General features: G+C 44.7%; 1 protein-coding gene and 1 long non-coding RNA gene across 2 annotated transcripts in view; one reads left to right on the forward strand and one right to left on the reverse strand.

Annotated features, from left to right (window-relative positions):
- bbx (bobby sox) overlaps positions 1-9,238 on the reverse strand; it is a 240,771-nt gene extending 231,533 nt beyond the window's left edge. The window contains exon 1 of the mRNA XM_089549693.1: positions 9,170-9,238. Within this exon, the coding sequence (XP_089405819.1) occupies positions 9,170-9,187 (18 nt within the window). The 5' untranslated portion in view covers positions 9,188-9,238. The remainder of the gene's footprint in view (positions 1-9,169) is intronic.
- A 229-nt stretch (positions 9,239-9,467) lies between these two features.
- Positions 9,468-18,074, forward strand: LOC149340807 (uncharacterized). Its single transcript, XR_016283654.1, has 3 exons — positions 9,468-9,633; positions 12,651-12,730; positions 14,418-18,074. It is a non-coding gene; the product is annotated as an uncharacterized LOC149340807 (long non-coding RNA).
- Positions 18,075-18,845: the final 771 nt, after the last annotated feature.

Consider the following 18,845-nt stretch of genomic DNA (forward strand, 5'->3'; position numbering starts at 1 on the left):
GACGACACACGGGAACAAATTTACGAGCGGAGGGTACGCTCGAGATATGAAAACAGCGGCCGTCGTCCGAATTAAACCGAAGTTGCAACTGAAAATGCCGATCGAGGTGGCGTCCCGTCATAGACACAAAGGCGTACGCCGCTTGTTTGCAAGGCTCTGTCGCAATTCTAACTCGATGGCCTCACGTGACCAGGGTAGCATGAAAAGAAAACACGATAGCTCCTTTCTTTCCACTACTCCAAACAGCGAAGCCGGACGCGCAACGGCGCTATCCAGCAGCGACAACGCCGGCCGTAGAAACTCAACGCGGCAGAGACAAGCACACATCGAGAGCGTATCCGTTTTTACTCCGGACTTTTTCTTCTTTCCACGAGCGAGTTGCACAACGGTGGCCCCTCGTGCGCGGACAAATCGCACACTAACACCTATTTGTGAAAAAGAAAAAGAAGAAAAACTCGACGACGTCGCGCAATTACGCAAATGGGGCAGCGGCCCCCCCACCCTTTTCTTGTCCGAGCGGCGGTTGCCCAACACCGCAAACAAACACCTCGCAGGGCGGCGATTACGCGGCTTCGTTTACATAACCCTCTGCAAAGCCTTTCACGACACACGGTGGGAAACAGAATGGCGAGAATAAGGGTCGACACACGGCTGGCAGCAGTCCCCCCTCCCCCGCTCAGGTATCGATTTAAGACTAATCCTCTCCACTAAGGCAAGCGGCCGCGCGACAAGCGAAGCTCCGTACTCGGCGCGCGCAATTTCGAGACCACGCCTCGAGCGTTTCTCGACAACGACCGGCAATTTCGCAACTAGGCACGCACAGTACTCGCCGCCGCGGATAATCCAACCGAGCGCAAATCCTGCATGCGTTAAGCATTAGAGGCTATGACAAGCGCGTGGGCCAATGCACTGTCATTGAAATGCACCGCTGCGTACTACGATGAACGACAGTGTGCAGAATATTCCGTGCTGAATCGTCCATTCTACGAACGAGGCTGAACGCCTATGTGGCAAATGATTCTCATAATGGGCAAGTTACGGCCAGACTATTCAAACATATAACTGCAACATGCACTTTATTACGTACAGCTACAACTATACACATACCACAAATATGTATACACATTCCCTTCTAGGTACAACTCTACGAGTACTGCCAAGAAAATTTTGAATAAACCAGAATATACCCCTGCGAGCTACCACAACACATTGCAGTGAACAGGATCTATTTTACTGAACATTTACATTGTCAAACTTCAAAGTTAAAGAAGCCAGTTCTCTCAGATTTCTTACTCTTAAGGACTACATTTTATTACTACAGACTACATACAACCCAGAATTTCTCGTATTACTTTGAAACTCATAAAAGCGGCTAAAAAAGAAAAACTTCACGCTTTTGGCGGCAAGCTAAGGGCTTCAAAGTACAACCCTTGTTCCTAAACCTTAAGGGCAAATTTTGAGGAGACGTGTTTCAGCCAGTTTTGAAGTCCATCGTATGTTGTAGAGTGAGCAACGGAGTAGAGTTATGTGCTTTCTGAAAACAACACGGTGCAGTGCTCCTCGGTTGTCTTTTTTGATGCTGTAGTGGTGGTTGTTCCTGGGCGTGAGTGATCTTGAAGGCCCATAACACACAAAATACGCGTTTAAAATCACTAGAAAGTGCATAAAACGTGCAAGCAATCTGCGTAGATTCACATCGATTGTGGGCATACAGGAACATTGTGCACATTTGAGCACATACGTTTTTTTTTTGTCACCGCAGCAGTCTTGTTTACCGGAGCCCAAATTAAATAACATGAGCGAAAATGTGATGCTTACATTAATTAGCGACAATCTTATCTACTACTGAGAGCATAGGACAGCGAAAAGGAATTTTTCGTGATTATTCCCATGCCAATCCACTTGACCTGCCTTGCCTTGCTCTGGAGTGCCTTTCAGCCAGCCACGGGCTGGCTTGCCACTCTTCCATCAGCAGAGTGGTACGTAGCGATCAGTAAAAGCAGAGTCCACGTATATTTTAATTTCCGTGAGCCTATTTCACAGAAACCCAAAAAACAAAATAAAAGTGCAAGCGAAACCGTCATGCAACTGACTGAAAGGAACTCTGTGCGTTGGCTGACTCCTCCTCTGTTCGGAGGTCAGTTAAAAAAAAAGGCCGAAGCCGGGACCTAAGAATGCTTGGGGCATGCAGATAGAGTTCCCACTGTAAAAAGACGATTTCAGATTCCTCTTTAGTGCATCTTTAACAGTGACTGCAGAATCCTACATATTGTTGTCATGCCAGGGTTTCAGCAAGTTTGGAATAGCAATGAAGCATAAAAATTTGTAATGTCCGAACTACTCAAGGTATTTTGGTTAAACTTTGTATATGAGCATTCAGTGGACTTTCCAATAAGCATGCCAAATTTTATTGGTTTAATCTCAAAAAGAAAAAAAAACAACGTCTGAAACCTGCATCCTCTTAAAAGTAGATCCCCACAGATTCAGGCAGCCATAACCTCGTTACCTGACAATCATCAGCTACTGTTTAAGTTCAGGTGCAACGCTACAGAACTATGATGCTGGCCATCTGCCATTATTAAGAACATATGAGTGTTTAAACGATTCCTATTCATAACATTGCATGGTACTGTCAAGCTACCCTTTTTAAAAGCACATGCCTTTATTTGTGGCACGCAAACATGCTTAATACAATGACAGGTGCCACATAGCAACTCGCAAGAACTACCCTTCATCATTAACACTGCTTTACTTATTGTGCCTACTCTATTGTGCTGCTTCACTTGCATATGACAATCTCATGAGCCGACAGTTCACGGCGAAATGACATGAGATGAGCAGAGAGCCACCAAACCACAGTAGCTCATTACATCGCTTAGGTTCTGGGTTCACAGAAAATTTCGCCCATCTCCCAGAAGTGGCTTGCAATACAAGCCAATAACAGAAGGCGTTGCGAGCACATACGTGACATTCTATTTTTGCAAGCAAATTTGATTTTTCTTCCGTAGTTTCAGTGCAGAAGTTGCAGACGCTCAGTGTCATCACCCATGCGTACAATACATTTCAGTGAAAGCCTGGTAGGAGCTATGGAACAGAAAAGGGTGTTGTACAGTGTGCTTATCACTCGTTGCAAGTCTCGGCACCTGAGAAATGTACTGTGTAGTGTTCCTCGGGTCCATATATTTTAGTAGAAAAATACAGCGCATTACCAAAAAAAGATTTTCGTCGTCCCTTTATTGTGCTTCATGCTGTATGGAGTCTTAAAAGCGAGGTGCTAATGCAGGTCTACTCATATGGCAATGCAAGGTGACCGAACACTGAAGAGGCTGCAGCTTTAGAGACAAACCAAACAAAAAGTTGTGACATCAGATCCTTTTCCTGGAATGGCATGCTTGTCATCACGATAATCAAAATTGCTAAAATAACATGTTCTGAAGTGGGCTTACAACTGACAAATCCAACAATAAGTGTGCATTCTTGCACAGCAGTATCCATATGTACTGAGATAGTAGCCAACGACAAAGCAGCAGTGGCAAGCCAGAGATACAGCAAGCTGCAGCAAATAAGTTGTACGGCTATGCCTGACAGCAGCAATCAGAGCACTAATTCCACTTAACGCTCCAGCAGAATCACAACGCACAATTTGTGCAGCGCAGTTTGGCGTTAGCATACGGGGTGCCTAAGCACAAAAAGTGTTGTTACCCACAACCTGTGGCCAGTTGGTAAACTTGTTGCATAGCCGACAGAAGCATAGCACAGAGGAATGTCTCTAAGCTGCGCCCACTTAATTTGAACTGATGCTGTGGTCCCATTAGCAGCACGAATAGTAACACAAGCTGCATGGAGCTTTCCGTAATTCAAACAATTTTCAGTCTCCTACAAGTTTGAACTGTTGACATTCGAGTTACTTGGGGGGTGGGCTATAACAGCGAGACACCTATACTCCATTTCATATATCAGGCACAACGCTGCAAAAGGTACGAAAGTAGTCCGCATGAGAAAATAAAGCGAGTGGTGTTACTCTGCACTTGTTTAGTGGCCGAGTGGTCTAAAACATGAGAACACAGAAGCGTTTCGTCAGCTAAAAGAATGCATATAGTCAAGCTTGTGACAAATACGTCAAATAATAAGCCTACAGACAAAGCATTCATTAGTTTTTGCTTTACACAAGAAACACACTAGCTTTTGATCGTGGATGTCGGCAGCACGAACATGAATGATAGCTTTGACAGCGTTCCGCCTGATGTATGAAACAGAGCATAGTTGTTTGGAGAAAAAGAAGCCTGCTGTGATTCCATGTTGATGTGATATAAAAGCACTAGCAAAAGAAGACTGCTGACAAAACTGACATGCACATGATATTTTCAACGCCAGGCAAACTGTTTCTGCCAGTCATCGGTCGAGATAACTGCAATGACAGTGCACAGGAATAAGTAAGTGGACTGTGCTGAAGCCACAACAGCTGATACACAGCAAAAATGAAAAAAAGAAAAAAAAAACTGCTTACCCTGTCCTCAAAAATAAGTGCAAGCATGAAATGCATGGCAGCAAAGGTGTGACGCATTCTATGAAGAATATCTCATGTATGGCGGTATTTGCACAATGGTATTAGCCAGAGACTTTGGCTGCTAAAATGTGCCCCTGTGTTTGCATGCTTCTGTTAAAGCTTCACAGCCCGCATGACCATCCAGGCTGCTTTTGCAGCTTAAGAAGCCTCCGGCACCAGCCGCTTTTCTCAGATGCACAACTTTGCTTGGCCTCCTTTGTTACTTTAGGTGCCACTGCGTTCAGCCGCTTCTGTTTTTCAAAATGGGCAGCATGCTCAGCATCCTCTGCTACTTTCGCTAGCCCACTCTTTACTGCTCTTAACGACACATTTTTTGCCTTGACAACTGTTGTGAGCGACTACATAAAGCTGTCAGTAGCAACATAGGCAAGCCTTTCTATCTCGACTCACCTAGCTCTAATGCACTGCCACAGCACTAGCACCCGATTGAATTCCACTCAGGGCTATCAGATAGCATGCTGTTTTCTCCTTGCTATGATTTTAATGCAAAAGAATGGGAGCTTTTGAATAAGTATGAGTTCAGGGCATACCTCAGGTATGCCACACTATCCAGAGAAGGCTCACCTGAGAATGGTGATTAAAGGAATTTAATGGTAAGACAAAGCTGATGAAGTTCGGGCTTGCACTCGCAAACGCTGGCCTGCAGTGCAGCAACGTTTTAGTAAAGACTTTGACCATCCACATTAACTGGCTGATTTGACTCTATACACTTGATGGAGGTGCCAGCTGTTCTAACCCTGGAGCTCCACTGCCGCACCTTACTTGACTCTACCGAGATGACCGACACATGACCCTTACTTATATGGGCTCCCCTTCGATGTTATCACAGATCATTATGCCCTTTGCTTGTTGTCTTCTCTCAAAGATCCATCCGGCCACTTTACTGTCGGACTCTCCGTTTACAAGATTAGGACATTCGGGTCATTTATCGCTCCAGTCCTAAGCAAATGCTCAGATAAGACACCCTCTCAGGCCCTCTGATCCTGAGCCACCCTCAATCTCCGGCCTCACACCTTCTCTTGACGCCACTGATATGGCTGCAGGGATCCTTGAGTTGCTTCAATTCTGAATTTCTAAGCCAATCGCTGATCGTGCCTCCCTTCTAGAGCTCCACCATCACGTTCATCACTTTGTCAGAACCGCTTTACCGTCAGAACTACGGTCGCAAATGGTTGCTCATAACTCCACGGCATCTCCGCTCCGTCATTTGTGCCAGTTATTATGAGGACCAGTAGCGCATCTGCAACCTTTACCTTGTCCAGCCCAGCCATTTAACCATGTTGGGATTGACCTTCATAGGCCTCTTTACGGACCATATTCCCTTACTACCTCGATGCCTCTGAATTTAGAGCTGCCTCGCAAGCCGTACGCATGCCAAAGAACGCCGTCAAAGAGCCCCTTCCTTCGCATCTGGCTTATGGGGGGTTTAACTTCCCAAAGTGACATCTCATAACCAACGCCATCAGAAATGCAACCGCGCCGCTTCTGCCTGTCTGCCGCCTTCTTATCATCTCTGCTCTGTCTCAAGCTCAGGCCAGTTCACTGAACTTCTTAGCAAATATCATGATTCCTACCATGTCATTCAGCAAACCTCCCCAGTCAATTATCTTGATGAGCCCCTCATGCCTTTGACTGATCACCGCTGCCACAGCCGTGAAATTGTCCTCTCTGACCAACTGAAACCCTACTACAACCATGTTATCGTCTTGTGCCCTTTGGCCAATGACACCTTTTCATCCGGGGGTATTGTAAGGAAGACACTTGGCACTTTAAGCACCAGCAGCCAGCACCGACGGAAAAACAGCACAATGAAGACGAAGCTGATGAAGCTCGAGCTTGTGCTCACAAATGCTGGCCTACAGTGCCGCAATGTTTCAGTAAAGATTGTGGCCATCCACATTACAGATTAACTGTCTGATTTGCCTCTTTACACAGTGTGCATGCGTGCATGTGTAGAAAAGTTATAGTACGCACAACTGGTTGTTCTCTCAATGAACAGCACCACAAGCATTATTATAGCATGCATCTGTGCGTCTCTGGCCATCCTGGTATTCACCTCCCGAACTGTGAATTCAATCCTCAGTTTGGTGACTGTACTGACACCCAAAACCCCCAAATAAGTTATGTGCGAGATCATCGAAGTGGCAAAGATTGTGGCTTTGGTGACACATGTGTGAGAATTCTATTCATTTGGCAGACAAACACGTCTTTGCTGGCAAGCTAGACTCACCTGGTTTTTTTGTTTTTTCAGTCACCTTTTTCTTACATGTATATTTTTAATGTCCTACACCATTCTTTTTGCATACATGTGTGGTTCCAAACATGTATGTGAAGAGTGCAGACATCTGATATGTCAAGCCTGGCATATCTGGTTAAAAAGGTCTGCAGTGAAATGCACTAGTACTTCTAGGCTAATATGAAATACATTTACACTTTAGAAAAGTAATTTAATTCTAATAAGCAAAATATGCAAATTCTTCTTCACTTAAATTCCGATTGACCATCACTGATAGTTTGCAGCATGGTACTTCAGCAGTGATTAATTTTTTTAGTTTAGTTTAATACTAAGAAAATATTCAAATTCCTCCTCACTTATGAGCTTGGCCTGAATTCCGATTGATCTTCACTAACAGTTTTTAGCGTGGTGCATCAGCCTTGGTTAACGTGCTTTTTTTTTAGTTTAGCTTAAATTTGTGGAAATCTGCCACAGAGAAGTAACACTCCCAGCAGGTCTGGAGAAAGTTTTTACTATCCAATACAAAACCATCATTGTTTAAAAGCACACGAGAATCCTACAGCCACATTACATAAGCAGTGACATTACTGCATGCTGACATCAATATCCTGAATTAGGCATTCAGCTGTTATGAAAATTTTACGTAGTTAATAAGCATGGGTATTATTCTGTCCCAGAGTGCAAACAATAGTGGTGCTTCTGTTCTGCATATGTTTTGCAATAATCTTGGGAAGCAAGAACCAAGACATGGCTGGTCTGAATTCAAGGCCAACTGACAACAAAAAAGTTTTTGCACCTACTAAGAGTAGGTGCAATATGTGCACTGTAGAGAGACACCGGTTATGCAGCTTTATTAAAAAACTCCTGGCATCATTACAGCAGTGCACTTAATGGAACGCATTAACATGACAGATGTTGGAGACAATGGCATAAACATTTCAGCAAGTGCTTCCAAGGCTAATAGACAAGCACCAGGGACATAGGCTTCACTCTGGGAGCGTGCATATGTTGCCCAGATGAGCTTTCTTGAAAGCTTCAGGATTCTTCTTCACACTTCACGCAATAGACAGGGTGGACAATTTTCGCAACGACGACACTACGTACCGTCAATGATTTATATTACTTCTCCGCAAGGCAACTGCTAACAATGAACGTTGTTTCTACAGCCCCTGAAACCAAGGCACCTTCCTTCTAGTCTTACTTCGTAACCACTTCACAGGGTATGAAACGCTCGATCGGGTCGAAGCAATAGCGAATAAGCGCATATGCCCTCTGCACGAGACCGTGAGTCAGTTACTTTCGCATGAGCAGGGCGCCGGCATTTGCTCCGAGTGTCTGCGTTGCTACGGCCGGCGTCATGTATCCGACGAAGCGCGTTCTTTCTGGTTGCCTGCACACAACAGCGACGCCGCGAAAGGGTGCTTCTAATTAATGTCAAGCTCACTGCATCAATGCCGCATAAAGCCTCAAGTGCGATGCGTCTCGCCTTGTAGCTTTGTTGTTTCATCGCAGAGCGATATTCACACAAGCACTTCTGATATACAACGCCGCTTGTCAAAGCTATCTACCCTCGAAAACCCGCAGGCGGCGCCGTTTAGAAGGCTAGTTCAGCACAAAGTCGGATGCGCCTGGCATGTTACGGCCATTTCTAACCACGCTCGCAGGGAACAGCGCTACAATAAGTAAGCGTAAATAGCGCGTCGACAACAAATCTCTTATCTTAAAATGACGTGATCAACAAACATGATCAGGCGCAAAGCATAACTTGAACGCAGAGGCAGCAGCGTAGCGAAACTTCGATTCGACGCGGCGAACCCGCTCCTCAAGGCGGGACGCATCCTACGAAAAACAAAATAAGGCGCAAGAAAAGCGGCGCGCGGAGACGTAAGCAAAAAAACAGCAGCAAAAGAAAACACGCTTTCAAGGCTAAGGCCGGCGAGGCCTTGAAATTCAGCGCCGAGATAAAGCTCTCTTTTCACGAGATTGTTTATAAACAGTTAGGGCCCACAATGCGCGCCACAGCGACCAATCCACCGAATTAAAGCTCTCGCACGCCAAAAAAGCGCCAAGCAACGAAATGGCGGCTGCGGCGGCGAATATTTTCCTCGTGAGCGGCGGCGGACACCATTGAAAACAGGACCAACTCTCTTCCTCCCTCCCCCCCTCCGCAGTACGTGTACATCCCCCGAATCGGCCACTTTGAAATTGAAACATTTCAATGGAAATGTTACGTCCTGAATGCGCTTTGTTGTCAGAGCGAAAGATAATCACTCATAGAAGACTTTGATGCAGTAATCCCATTTCAAAATCACGTTATGACAACGCAAAGCACTAAAATAGATCGTTGGGTATAAAAATGGACTTACCTCGCCTCCATGAGACATGGCGATTGCGGCGCCCTCTTTCTCTTTGACCTTGAACAGCGGAAGCTTCTCCGGCGCTAGCTTCCTTTGGGTTTACTGCTAAATGGTAGTTGCGTACACAAGCCTCATCGGTGAAAACCTTATCTTGTTGCTTGCTGCAAAAAATCAAAATATAAATGATTTAACTTACATTAGTAATAATTATTTGTTTTATTTGATAAAGAACTGAGCATGATAGCTATGCATGACACCATGGCACGGCACAGCGTGTTGCAGCTTTTGGCCGCCAGGGACGCGCGATGCGGGTGCGACTGCGCATCATTCGGTGTTTGATCTTTTTCCTGCTCATGATTATGTGTGAGCTGATACAGATAGCGTGTAGATTTTTTTCCTGACGTTCAGGTTGTTAGGATAAAGCGAGATATCTTCACAGCATCAAGTGTGTCGATAAGTAACCTTATAGCGTTGTAAGCTTTTTTTTTTAATTTGTTTTCAAAGAGACGTGGGGACATGTTGCCGTGTTGTCTCGTAACTTGTGCGCATAAGTCTGCTTTCGAACCTTTCCAAAGTGGTGTCTGAAACTGAGGTGCTTGGTGATTGTTGAGATAACGGCTATTCTTCGCAATGGCTTAACTGTAGATGCTGCAATTCATGTTTCTTTTGGCTACCCGTGTTGCGCCTGTTATTCGGCGGGATTTCGCGTTCAGTTAAACCAGACGGAAGCTAAAATATAAAATCTGGACCGGTCAGCTAATCTAGGTGCTGCACAGTTTCAAAGCAAACGCATGACTTAATCCATGCACGGTAACAGCACGGAATTCCTTTTTTTGTTCCTCAAGCCATAAATGCCATGACAGAACTTGGCACGCTAATGGCAATTTCCTCGCTGGCGTCCCAGAACCCTCCTCGCAGCGCCGCCCCTCCCCCTCCTCTCTTTCTTCCTTCTCCTATTTTTTTCTTTCACGGCTGTTGCGCTCTTCGGTCTATTCCTCCGGCGAGTCTGCCTCCGCGCACCGCCGCCGCAAATCTGCGCGTCTTCTGAACCGCGGCCTGGTCAGCGCGCCTCTCAATAATGTGCTGACGCATGAACACGTAGGTGGTGGTGGAAACTTTTATTGCCAATGATGTAAATCGTAGGGGCGCCTGGTTTGCCGCAAAAGTTTGCATGATTACGAGAATTGGTCTGGGTATCGGGCATGCAGCAGTATTGGGTATTGAGCAGTCCGGGTTTGTAGTTGTCGCCAATGTGCAGCCTGCGCTATGGTGAGGGACGGAGCGGGGGGTGCGTATTCCCTTCGTTTGTCTCGGTAATACGAGAGAATATCACAAAAGGAGACCAGGTAGTGCGCGGGCCGCGGGCGAATGGACCGTCGTGTTAATCGCCCTTTAACGCCATTTTAAGTACGTGCGCAGTCGCCTTCTTTGCGCGAGGAACGTGCCGGCCACACAAATGGCTCGAAGGGCAACGCGAAAATCGCGAGCCGGCCGCCCTAGAAGCTCGCCAGGAGCAGAACAGCTGTGAAAGAAAATACGAGCAGAATCGCTTTATTAAGGCGAAAGCCTTTAATGCCTCATACTGTCGTGAGCAGGGAATGCAGTACCTGGTCTCCTTCCGTGATATTCTCTCGTATTACCGAGACAAACGAAGGGAATACGCACCCCCCGCTCCGTCCCTCACCATAGCGCAGGCTGCACATTGGCGACAACTACAAACCCGGACTGCACAATACCCAATACTGCTGCATGCCCGATACCAAGACCAATTCTCGTCATCATGCAAACTTTTGCGGCAAACCAGGCGCCCCTACGATTTACATCATTGGCAATAAACGTTTCCACCACCACCTACGTGTTCATGCGTCAGCACAATGAGAGGCGCGCTTACCAGGCCGCGGTCCAGAAGACGCGCAGATTCGCGGCGGCGGTGCGCGGAGGCAGACTCGCTGGAGGAATAGACCAAAGAGCGCAACAGCTGTGAAAGAAAAAAAGAGGAGAAGGGAGAAAAAGAAGAGGAAGTGGGGAGCGGAGGAGGAGGGGCGGCACTGCGAGGAGGGTTCTGGGACGCCAGCGAGGAAATTGCCCAGCTATTTGTATGTACAATGTCATCATGGTGGTAACACTGCTGTGAAGATCAGCCTTCGCAGCACAGTGCACGAATTGGTTTTGCGGATTTGCATGAAAGTTGCTTTCATGGCAAAACGTTATACAGTTAAAACCCGATCTTACGAATTTCTCGAATTTCCGAGCAGTGTTTTATTCTCGGACAACGAACCATTGAGCTGCAGGAACGCGAGAAACATGAAGCCCCTGGCCAAACCTAAATGCACCACTGCCACAGCACAACTCCGAGTACTAACCCAGCACAAGCTCCAAATACAGCATATCAAGATGCTGTGTCAACATGCTGTGTAGCATGGCAGTTGCAGTACGAAAAGCGCAGTCCTCACGCGTTTATTTGCTGCACTTGTTTCGATGCTTTTTCTTGCCTATACTCCCAAAAGATGAAGCAGTACATTTTCATGAGTCATTCTGATCCACACTGTAGGGTTACAGATGCCTCGTTCTAGCCTCATTCCTAAGCTGTGTCAGGGAGAAATGTTAGCCCACCAACATGTAACTCTGCACAAAAAAAAAAAAGCGGGAATGAAAAGATAGCAGGAATTAGTAAACTAAAAGGAGAATACATAAAAGAATAAATAAATTGTGGTCCTGAAATTTGGGTGTAGACATTTCAAGCTGCAATATAGAAACAGTTTATTTTGAATTCAGCTTTTTTAAATGGCAGACGTCTTGGAGAGGAAGTAACAAAAAGTTCGATGTTTAATATTGTTGCAAAAGGCAGGGGATGGGTCCTAGTGCACATTTCAATGTCAGTGGCAGTGGGGTCAGAGCCTCTATTTTAAAATGGTTACGTGTTTTCTCATCTATATATCCTTGGCATTCCAGAAGAATGTTTGTTTCAATTGAGCCATTGGTGTCACAGTGCAGACAGCTATGGTAGCATATGTCAGATCTAGAGTGCACTGGATCGCAGAACGTAGTCCCCTGCCAGTTCCTGGGAAAAGGATTGGTAGTTCAATGAGGCCTGGCAGTTTAGCAGCTTCAGCAGTTGTGGAAGTACCGGCACGAATGCAGGTTCAGCAGAGGAGTTCATGCTGGACATTGTGAAGACTACTGCCAGCACATAAATAACAAAGATGCTCCCCGATATCCTGTGCCCGACCCAATCCAACAAAATGATCAATGCGACTGATGTGGCTTGCTGGCTACCGTGAGGAAGGAGGCATTTGTTTTGTATTGTATGATTAGTGCACAATGTTACTGTTGATAAAAAGCATTTAGAAGCATGGAATTTCAATTCACTTGCCTAGAACAAGTGGTGCCAGACTTTGGTAGACACCTTGTAAAGTACACTGCATGAAACAGATGAAACAGCGCTACTTATATGCATTACTAACTAGCCTAATACTTCTTTCTATTTCAGTACAACTAAATTTTGTCAAACTTGAATCAAGAAAACAGTGCAACTTGGTAAACTTTCTACTCAGCTGCAGTAGTTGGCTTGTAAGTGTTGCCATCTGCTTGATGAAAAATTTGAAACAGTTTGGGCACATATGATATGAACTATATTTATTGAAATCCATTTTATTGTGCTGAGGTACAAAGCTACCAGTGCCGGCTGTTTGTCCAAAATTGGCCTATGCATAAGTGTTACTGGTATGTTAGAAAAAATTTGTGGCACATGGTTTTAAATGAAAGTCTATCTCACTTCATTTCATATACATGTGCAGAAACACTAAAATGCATTGGATGTTTGTTTGTATGAATCAGTTTTGTTAAAACATACTTACACTACTTGCTCTGTCAACTTATTGCAAAGCGAGATGAGTCATGTTCAGAGCATGGTAGTAATACCTTTATTTCAATTAATAATGAAGGAGAATGCGAGTAAAAGCTGCTTAAGAAAAGGAAATACTCATCATAGTTAAACATTAGCACAGAAAGATCTGAAATAGTACAGTTCATTTGTTTGTAAACAATAACGAGTGAAAGGTTCACAAATTATTCATACAGGTGTTTTCTGTAAGTCGGCACATGTTTTATTAATGGGATTTAAAAAGTCAAATATTGTGCAGAATAGTTTGAACATCCCACGATTATTATTACAATTTGCTAGTGCCATGATTAAAATAAATGAATACCATTTTGTATGCCCACCAGTATTGGTAAGATCATTGAAATCTGATATTTTCCATAGGTTAACTGCAAAATTGTTTGTTGATGCCATGAACGGGACACTGAGGACGACACGACTGAATTATTGTTCTCAGTAGAAATTGATTTTCTGGCTCTTTCTGGGTTTGTTACATTTGTCGAGCAGTGAAAGGTGCATTTATGGCTGAGAAAATTAATGAAAAAATTTTCCCACCGCTAGACTCAAACTTGTGACTTCTACACCGAGAAGGAACTGGTTGCCACCACTTTGAAGTGAATGTAATCTATAGTCAGATACAAATTGAGAATGAAGCGGCTTTTCCCCGTCAAAGAACCCCCCTTTAGCCAATGGCGTCGGCTGATTCTCATTGTCCTGCTAGCGTGAGAATGCAGGGAGTGGCAGATGAAAGGGGATAGAGCCCTCTCTCCGTTGTGGCACCGCTCCCTGCATTGTCACCCTAGCAGGGTCATGAAAATCGGCCGATGCCATTGGTTGGAATGAGGTCCGTTGACGGGGAAAAGCCGCTTTGTTCTTAAGTTGTATCCGACTACAGCCTAGGAGATTGTGTAGCATAGTCTCTGGGATCTGCACCTACAATCCGGCATGTGATGGCGACACCCGCATTTCTTCTTTCTAGCTTATGAAAGCTCCGTTTTTCAGCTCGCGTTGTCTCTTTGTCATTAGAGTGCTGTAGTACCTCAGGCTGTCCCCAGTGTCCCTTTAACACTTGCTACCGCGGAAAAATGTACAATTTAGAGTGTACTGAAAGAAAATTTTTTTTTTCACATGAAGTAACAAACCCAGCGCATATTGCAATGCACGAAAGTGTAGCTTATTAGTTACATTTTTGAATGAAACAAACAGCAGAGTCATGTGTGCAAAAGCACTTGAACATTTATTTATCAAATATGCCATAAACATGAAAAAGTATATAGCAGAAACAAAAATTATCGGCTGCACTAAGCCAGAACTTGATTGGAGGAAAACTGGAATAAACAAACTGTTGCATATGTTTATAGCTGTCATTCTTCCCAGTTTCAGCTCCGAGGAAAAAATTATTGCACTTTCCATGGCCGGTCAAGTCAGGAGTCATGACTGTGGTGCCACTGTGAAAAGCAATCGCGTGGAGAGGAGAAGCAGAGGTAGACTTGACAGGTGCTGCACATAACGTTTGATATTTGTTCTTGTTTTGTTCTCTGATAGCGGAGCTTACAGTTTCTTCTTTTCAATTTTTTTTTTTGGTTCATGACGAATGGATTCGACGGGAGGATTGGGGGCGCGGACTTATTTTACCTCATCATACCCGAAGATTTGTTGAATGAGCTGCTCCTGAAAGCCAGCTGATCAAATTTGCCATTTTGGGCTAGCTCTGGAGCATCAGGACAGATGAAGTTTCATTGATGTGGTTCAAAAACCAGGGCACTTTCCATGTCTTGCCAATAGATACTGCCGGCACTGAATCCTCCAGGTCTGCTACATGCAAAAACAAAAAAAAAAGCAAAGCGAAAAACCGACTTCAGGAAATGCTCTTTGATGGCAGAAGGCCAGAATAGATGATTCCTGTATTTCAATAGAGATGCAGTCGCAGCAGGTCCATTAGAGGCCCGTGTGCTGTGCGATGTCAGTGCACGTTAAAGAACCCCAGGTGGTCGAAATTTCCGGAGCCCTCCACTGCGGTGTCTCTCATAGCCTTAGTCACTTTGGGACGTTAAACCCCACAAAACCAAAACCATTATTCCCATCATAGGCGCCGAGTTTTCCGTCTGCCAGGGGGTGGGCTGCAGCCCAGTTAGAGCCTTCTCTCTTTTTCATTTGCCTCTCCCCCTTCCCTCTTCTGAGCATGCTCGTTGGCAAGAGACTTTTATTTATTTATTTATTTTACTCTCAGGATGCAGTGTACATTACAGGGGGGAACAACAATTCACAGCTATATAGAAGACAAAAAAAAAAGGTAAGGGGGCCAAGTACTGATCTATGAGGAACCCCAGAACCAAGTGGTACAGTAAAGGAATCGGTGTCACTAATGCTGACATATTCAACATGAGAAGGAAATCCGTGGATCCAGTTAAGAACTGCTGGGTCAATGTTCAGCACACTTAGTTTATGTAATAGCAGTTTACTGAATGCTTTAGCAAAGTCAAGAAATGTGCAGTCAGATGAAAAAGTGGAGTCCAAATAGAAGTGCCGTAAATGAAGGAAAGTAGTTGAATGTCACAGGAGAAAAAGTTTCAGAGGCCATGCTCTGCTAGAGAGAAGACATTGTTAACCTCCGAAAAAGGAAACAAGATGTGTAAGTATCTGTATCATTATATTGCATGCTATTGATCTCGTATGGTTCAATGGTTAGATGGATTCTGTTTATCTCCGGCTTTATGTACTGCTACGACCGCTGCAGTCTTCTAGTCTTCAGTCGTACACCATGATGATACGATTGGGAGAATATGCATTTCATGATGGTATACTCTTTAGCATAACGTGTAAATTTGCTACAGCCGCCACGGTGGCTTAGTGGTTATGGCGCTCGCCTGCTGACCTGAAAGGTAATAATAATAACTTGTTTATTTCCATCAATGATGGGGGAGACTGCGGATAAAAGCGACTTGACTGAAGCCCGCAGCCTCCCTACAAAGCAGGCAGTGATAGAACAACAACAGAAAAAGGAAAAACTCGCAGAAAGCACAATATTCAAAATCAATGCATGCACACTTGATAGTCACAAGAGGTAAACATAACAAAAGGCAAGATAACACTTTTAGTTGTTATTGTATGCAAGGATTGTTAATGAAATGTTTGCATAGGGTTCGTACAGAAATTGTAAATAAATCTATACCTGATTTGTGGAATGAATTTAAAAGGGTTGGCAGTTTGTATGACACTTTTTGCCTAGAATAATTTGCCCGCGCAGTGACCACCTTCCACGGTTCTGTGTAACGGGTGGTGTAGGAATGTGTGTTTTTATCGAGATCTGATAATTCATGAAAAAACTTGAGATTTTCTTTTACCTCCCATTTGAACGCCAGACTTAACTTATAGTTATAAAGATTAAACGCGCGTATTATGTTTGCTTTCGAAAATAGCTCTGAAGTATGGGAATTATACGGTACATTAAAAAGTGCTCGAACAATTTTTGTTTTTTTTGCAGTATATGTATTCGTTCAAGATTTGTACGTGTCGTGGTACCCCATACCAATGCACAATAATACAAAGAAGAAAAAAGAGTATTGTAAACAAGAAGCTTTTTATTGAAAGGTAATATAGCTCTGTGTCGCGCCGTCATGCCAACAACACGAGATAGCGTCCCTGAAACAGATTCAATGTGCGCATCCCAAAGCATATTCTGTGTGAAGATAACTCCAAGTATTTTAACACTACTCTCTATTTCGATTTTTTCGTTTTTGTAAAGACGGGTAATGAGACTGCTGTTTATTTGCTTCAATTGCGGCGTGAAAATCACGGCTTTTGTCTTCTTTGTATTAATTTGTAGATTGTTTGCTGCGGACCATTTATGATGAGATCTTAGAGCAGAGTTGGCTTTATTCTGAAGGCTACTACGTTCAGGTGATGAAAAAAATATACTAGCGTCATAAGCGTATAAAACGTATTTTGCATCTCTGTAGATATGAACTAAGTCATTTATATAGACTAGAAAAAGGAATGGGCCAAGAATGCTGCCTTGAGGAACACCTCTGTTGATTTGTTTCAAATCTGAACGGCAGTTCTCTATTTGTACATATTGATGGCGATGATCTAGGTACGATTTTATGAGATTTTGGCTGTAAAGTCTCAAGGTTTTCAAGTAATATGGAATGATGGATGCAATCAAATGCTTTAGTGAAATCTATGTAAAGGCCGAGCACAAAATTCTTGTTGTCAAACTGCGACAGAATAAATTCTTTTTGCTCAAGTAGTGCTAATTACGTCGATCGGCGTTTTCTAAATCCAAACTGGGCAGAGGAAATAAGATTATGCTTATCGAAAAAATTAGACTTGCAAGGCATCATACTGATTACTGATTTGAAACTATGTGGGTTCGATCCCGGCAGCGGCAGTTGAATTTCGATGGAGGCGAAGCCCGTGTACTGTGCCATGACGGTGCGAAATATCCGGAGCCCTTCACTAGGGCGTCCTTCATAGCCTGAGTCGCTTCCGGACGTTAAACCCCCATAAACCATATAAATTTGCCATTTACACCATCAATTCCGCTAGAAGATGTTACCTAGTTACAAATCGGTAATCAGTGTGATATGCCTTGCAAGTTGAGCATGGCGGGATCCATTGCAAAATGATCGCACTCTCCAGCCTCCCCGCAGTCGGGGCCTATGATTCGCATGTGTATGATGATTCCAATGAACTTCAACATCTCCAACGGATGCACATCTTCCCGTGAGCCGTCACGCCGAGAGTATGTTTGCATGTCTGAAACCTTAATCCATGAACACTTATTAGTGTTTTTGTGTACGGTTTTCATCACCTCTGCCGTGAAGAACATCCAGAAAAAGTCGAGAGGTCGAGCGAATCTCCGAGCGCCGCTCCACAGCGATGCACCGATATGGGCACCTGGCTGTAGTCTCGGTTGAAAAACGCAACGCTACCTTGAGTATTTGGCAGGCTGTCTTGGCCATACGTTATGAAGACCCTGAAACTCAAAAATAAACTATTGTCATCAGTTACAAACCGCATGCACCGCAGAAAACACAGAGCAAACGAAAACAAAACTTACGTGCAAGTACGCGCTGACGTTCCAAGCCCCTCAGACGAAGTGACAAAGTCTCGCTGTCGGAACTGAAATCCGACCTTTGTTTACGTCGTTGTCTGACTCATTACCGCTGCTTTCCTCGCAAAAAACGAAACCGGCCGAAGTGCTCGGTGTCTGATTTCGCTTTCGAGGAGAGCGCGGCGATGCGAAAGCCGCGTTCGCCAGCTGACGCTGCTGGGGCCGTTCAAAGTTTCGTTTTTTTTTTCATGGTGCCCCCTCATGTCGAAATACCTAAAAAAAAGTTGTTAAGCACAGAAACTAGATGACGCAGCACGTCCACGACGTAATCGACACACGGGGTGCCTCGATGCGCTCCTGCTAGCATTGAGGCAGGCATCCCATGTGTGGACCTGCTGCGCCATCTACTTTGTATGTTCAATACATGGCTCAACAACAGCCGGTGAACGTGGCGTGCGCATCGCCGCGCGCTCCTCGAAAGTGAAAGCCGACACCGAGCACTTCGGCAGGTTTTGGTTCCGTTTTTTGCGATGAAAGCAGCGGTGATGAGTCGGACAACGACGTACAAGAGTCGGATTCAAGTTCCGACAGCGAGGCTTCGTCTCAGGGATCTGGAACGTGAGCGCGTATTTGCATGTAAGTTTTGTTTTCGTTCGCTCTGTATTTTCTGCAGTGCATGCGAGAGCGGGCGCGCATAGAGGCACCCTAACGACAAGCTTTTTGCGCGAGTGCTTTGAATCGTTTAAATG

Source organism: Amblyomma mixtum, chromosome 6 (genome assembly GCF_055824585.1).
Source record: "Amblyomma mixtum isolate Tamu chromosome 6, ASM5582458v1, whole genome shotgun sequence".
NCBI lineage: Eukaryota > Metazoa > Arthropoda > Arachnida > Ixodida > Ixodidae > Amblyomma > Amblyomma mixtum.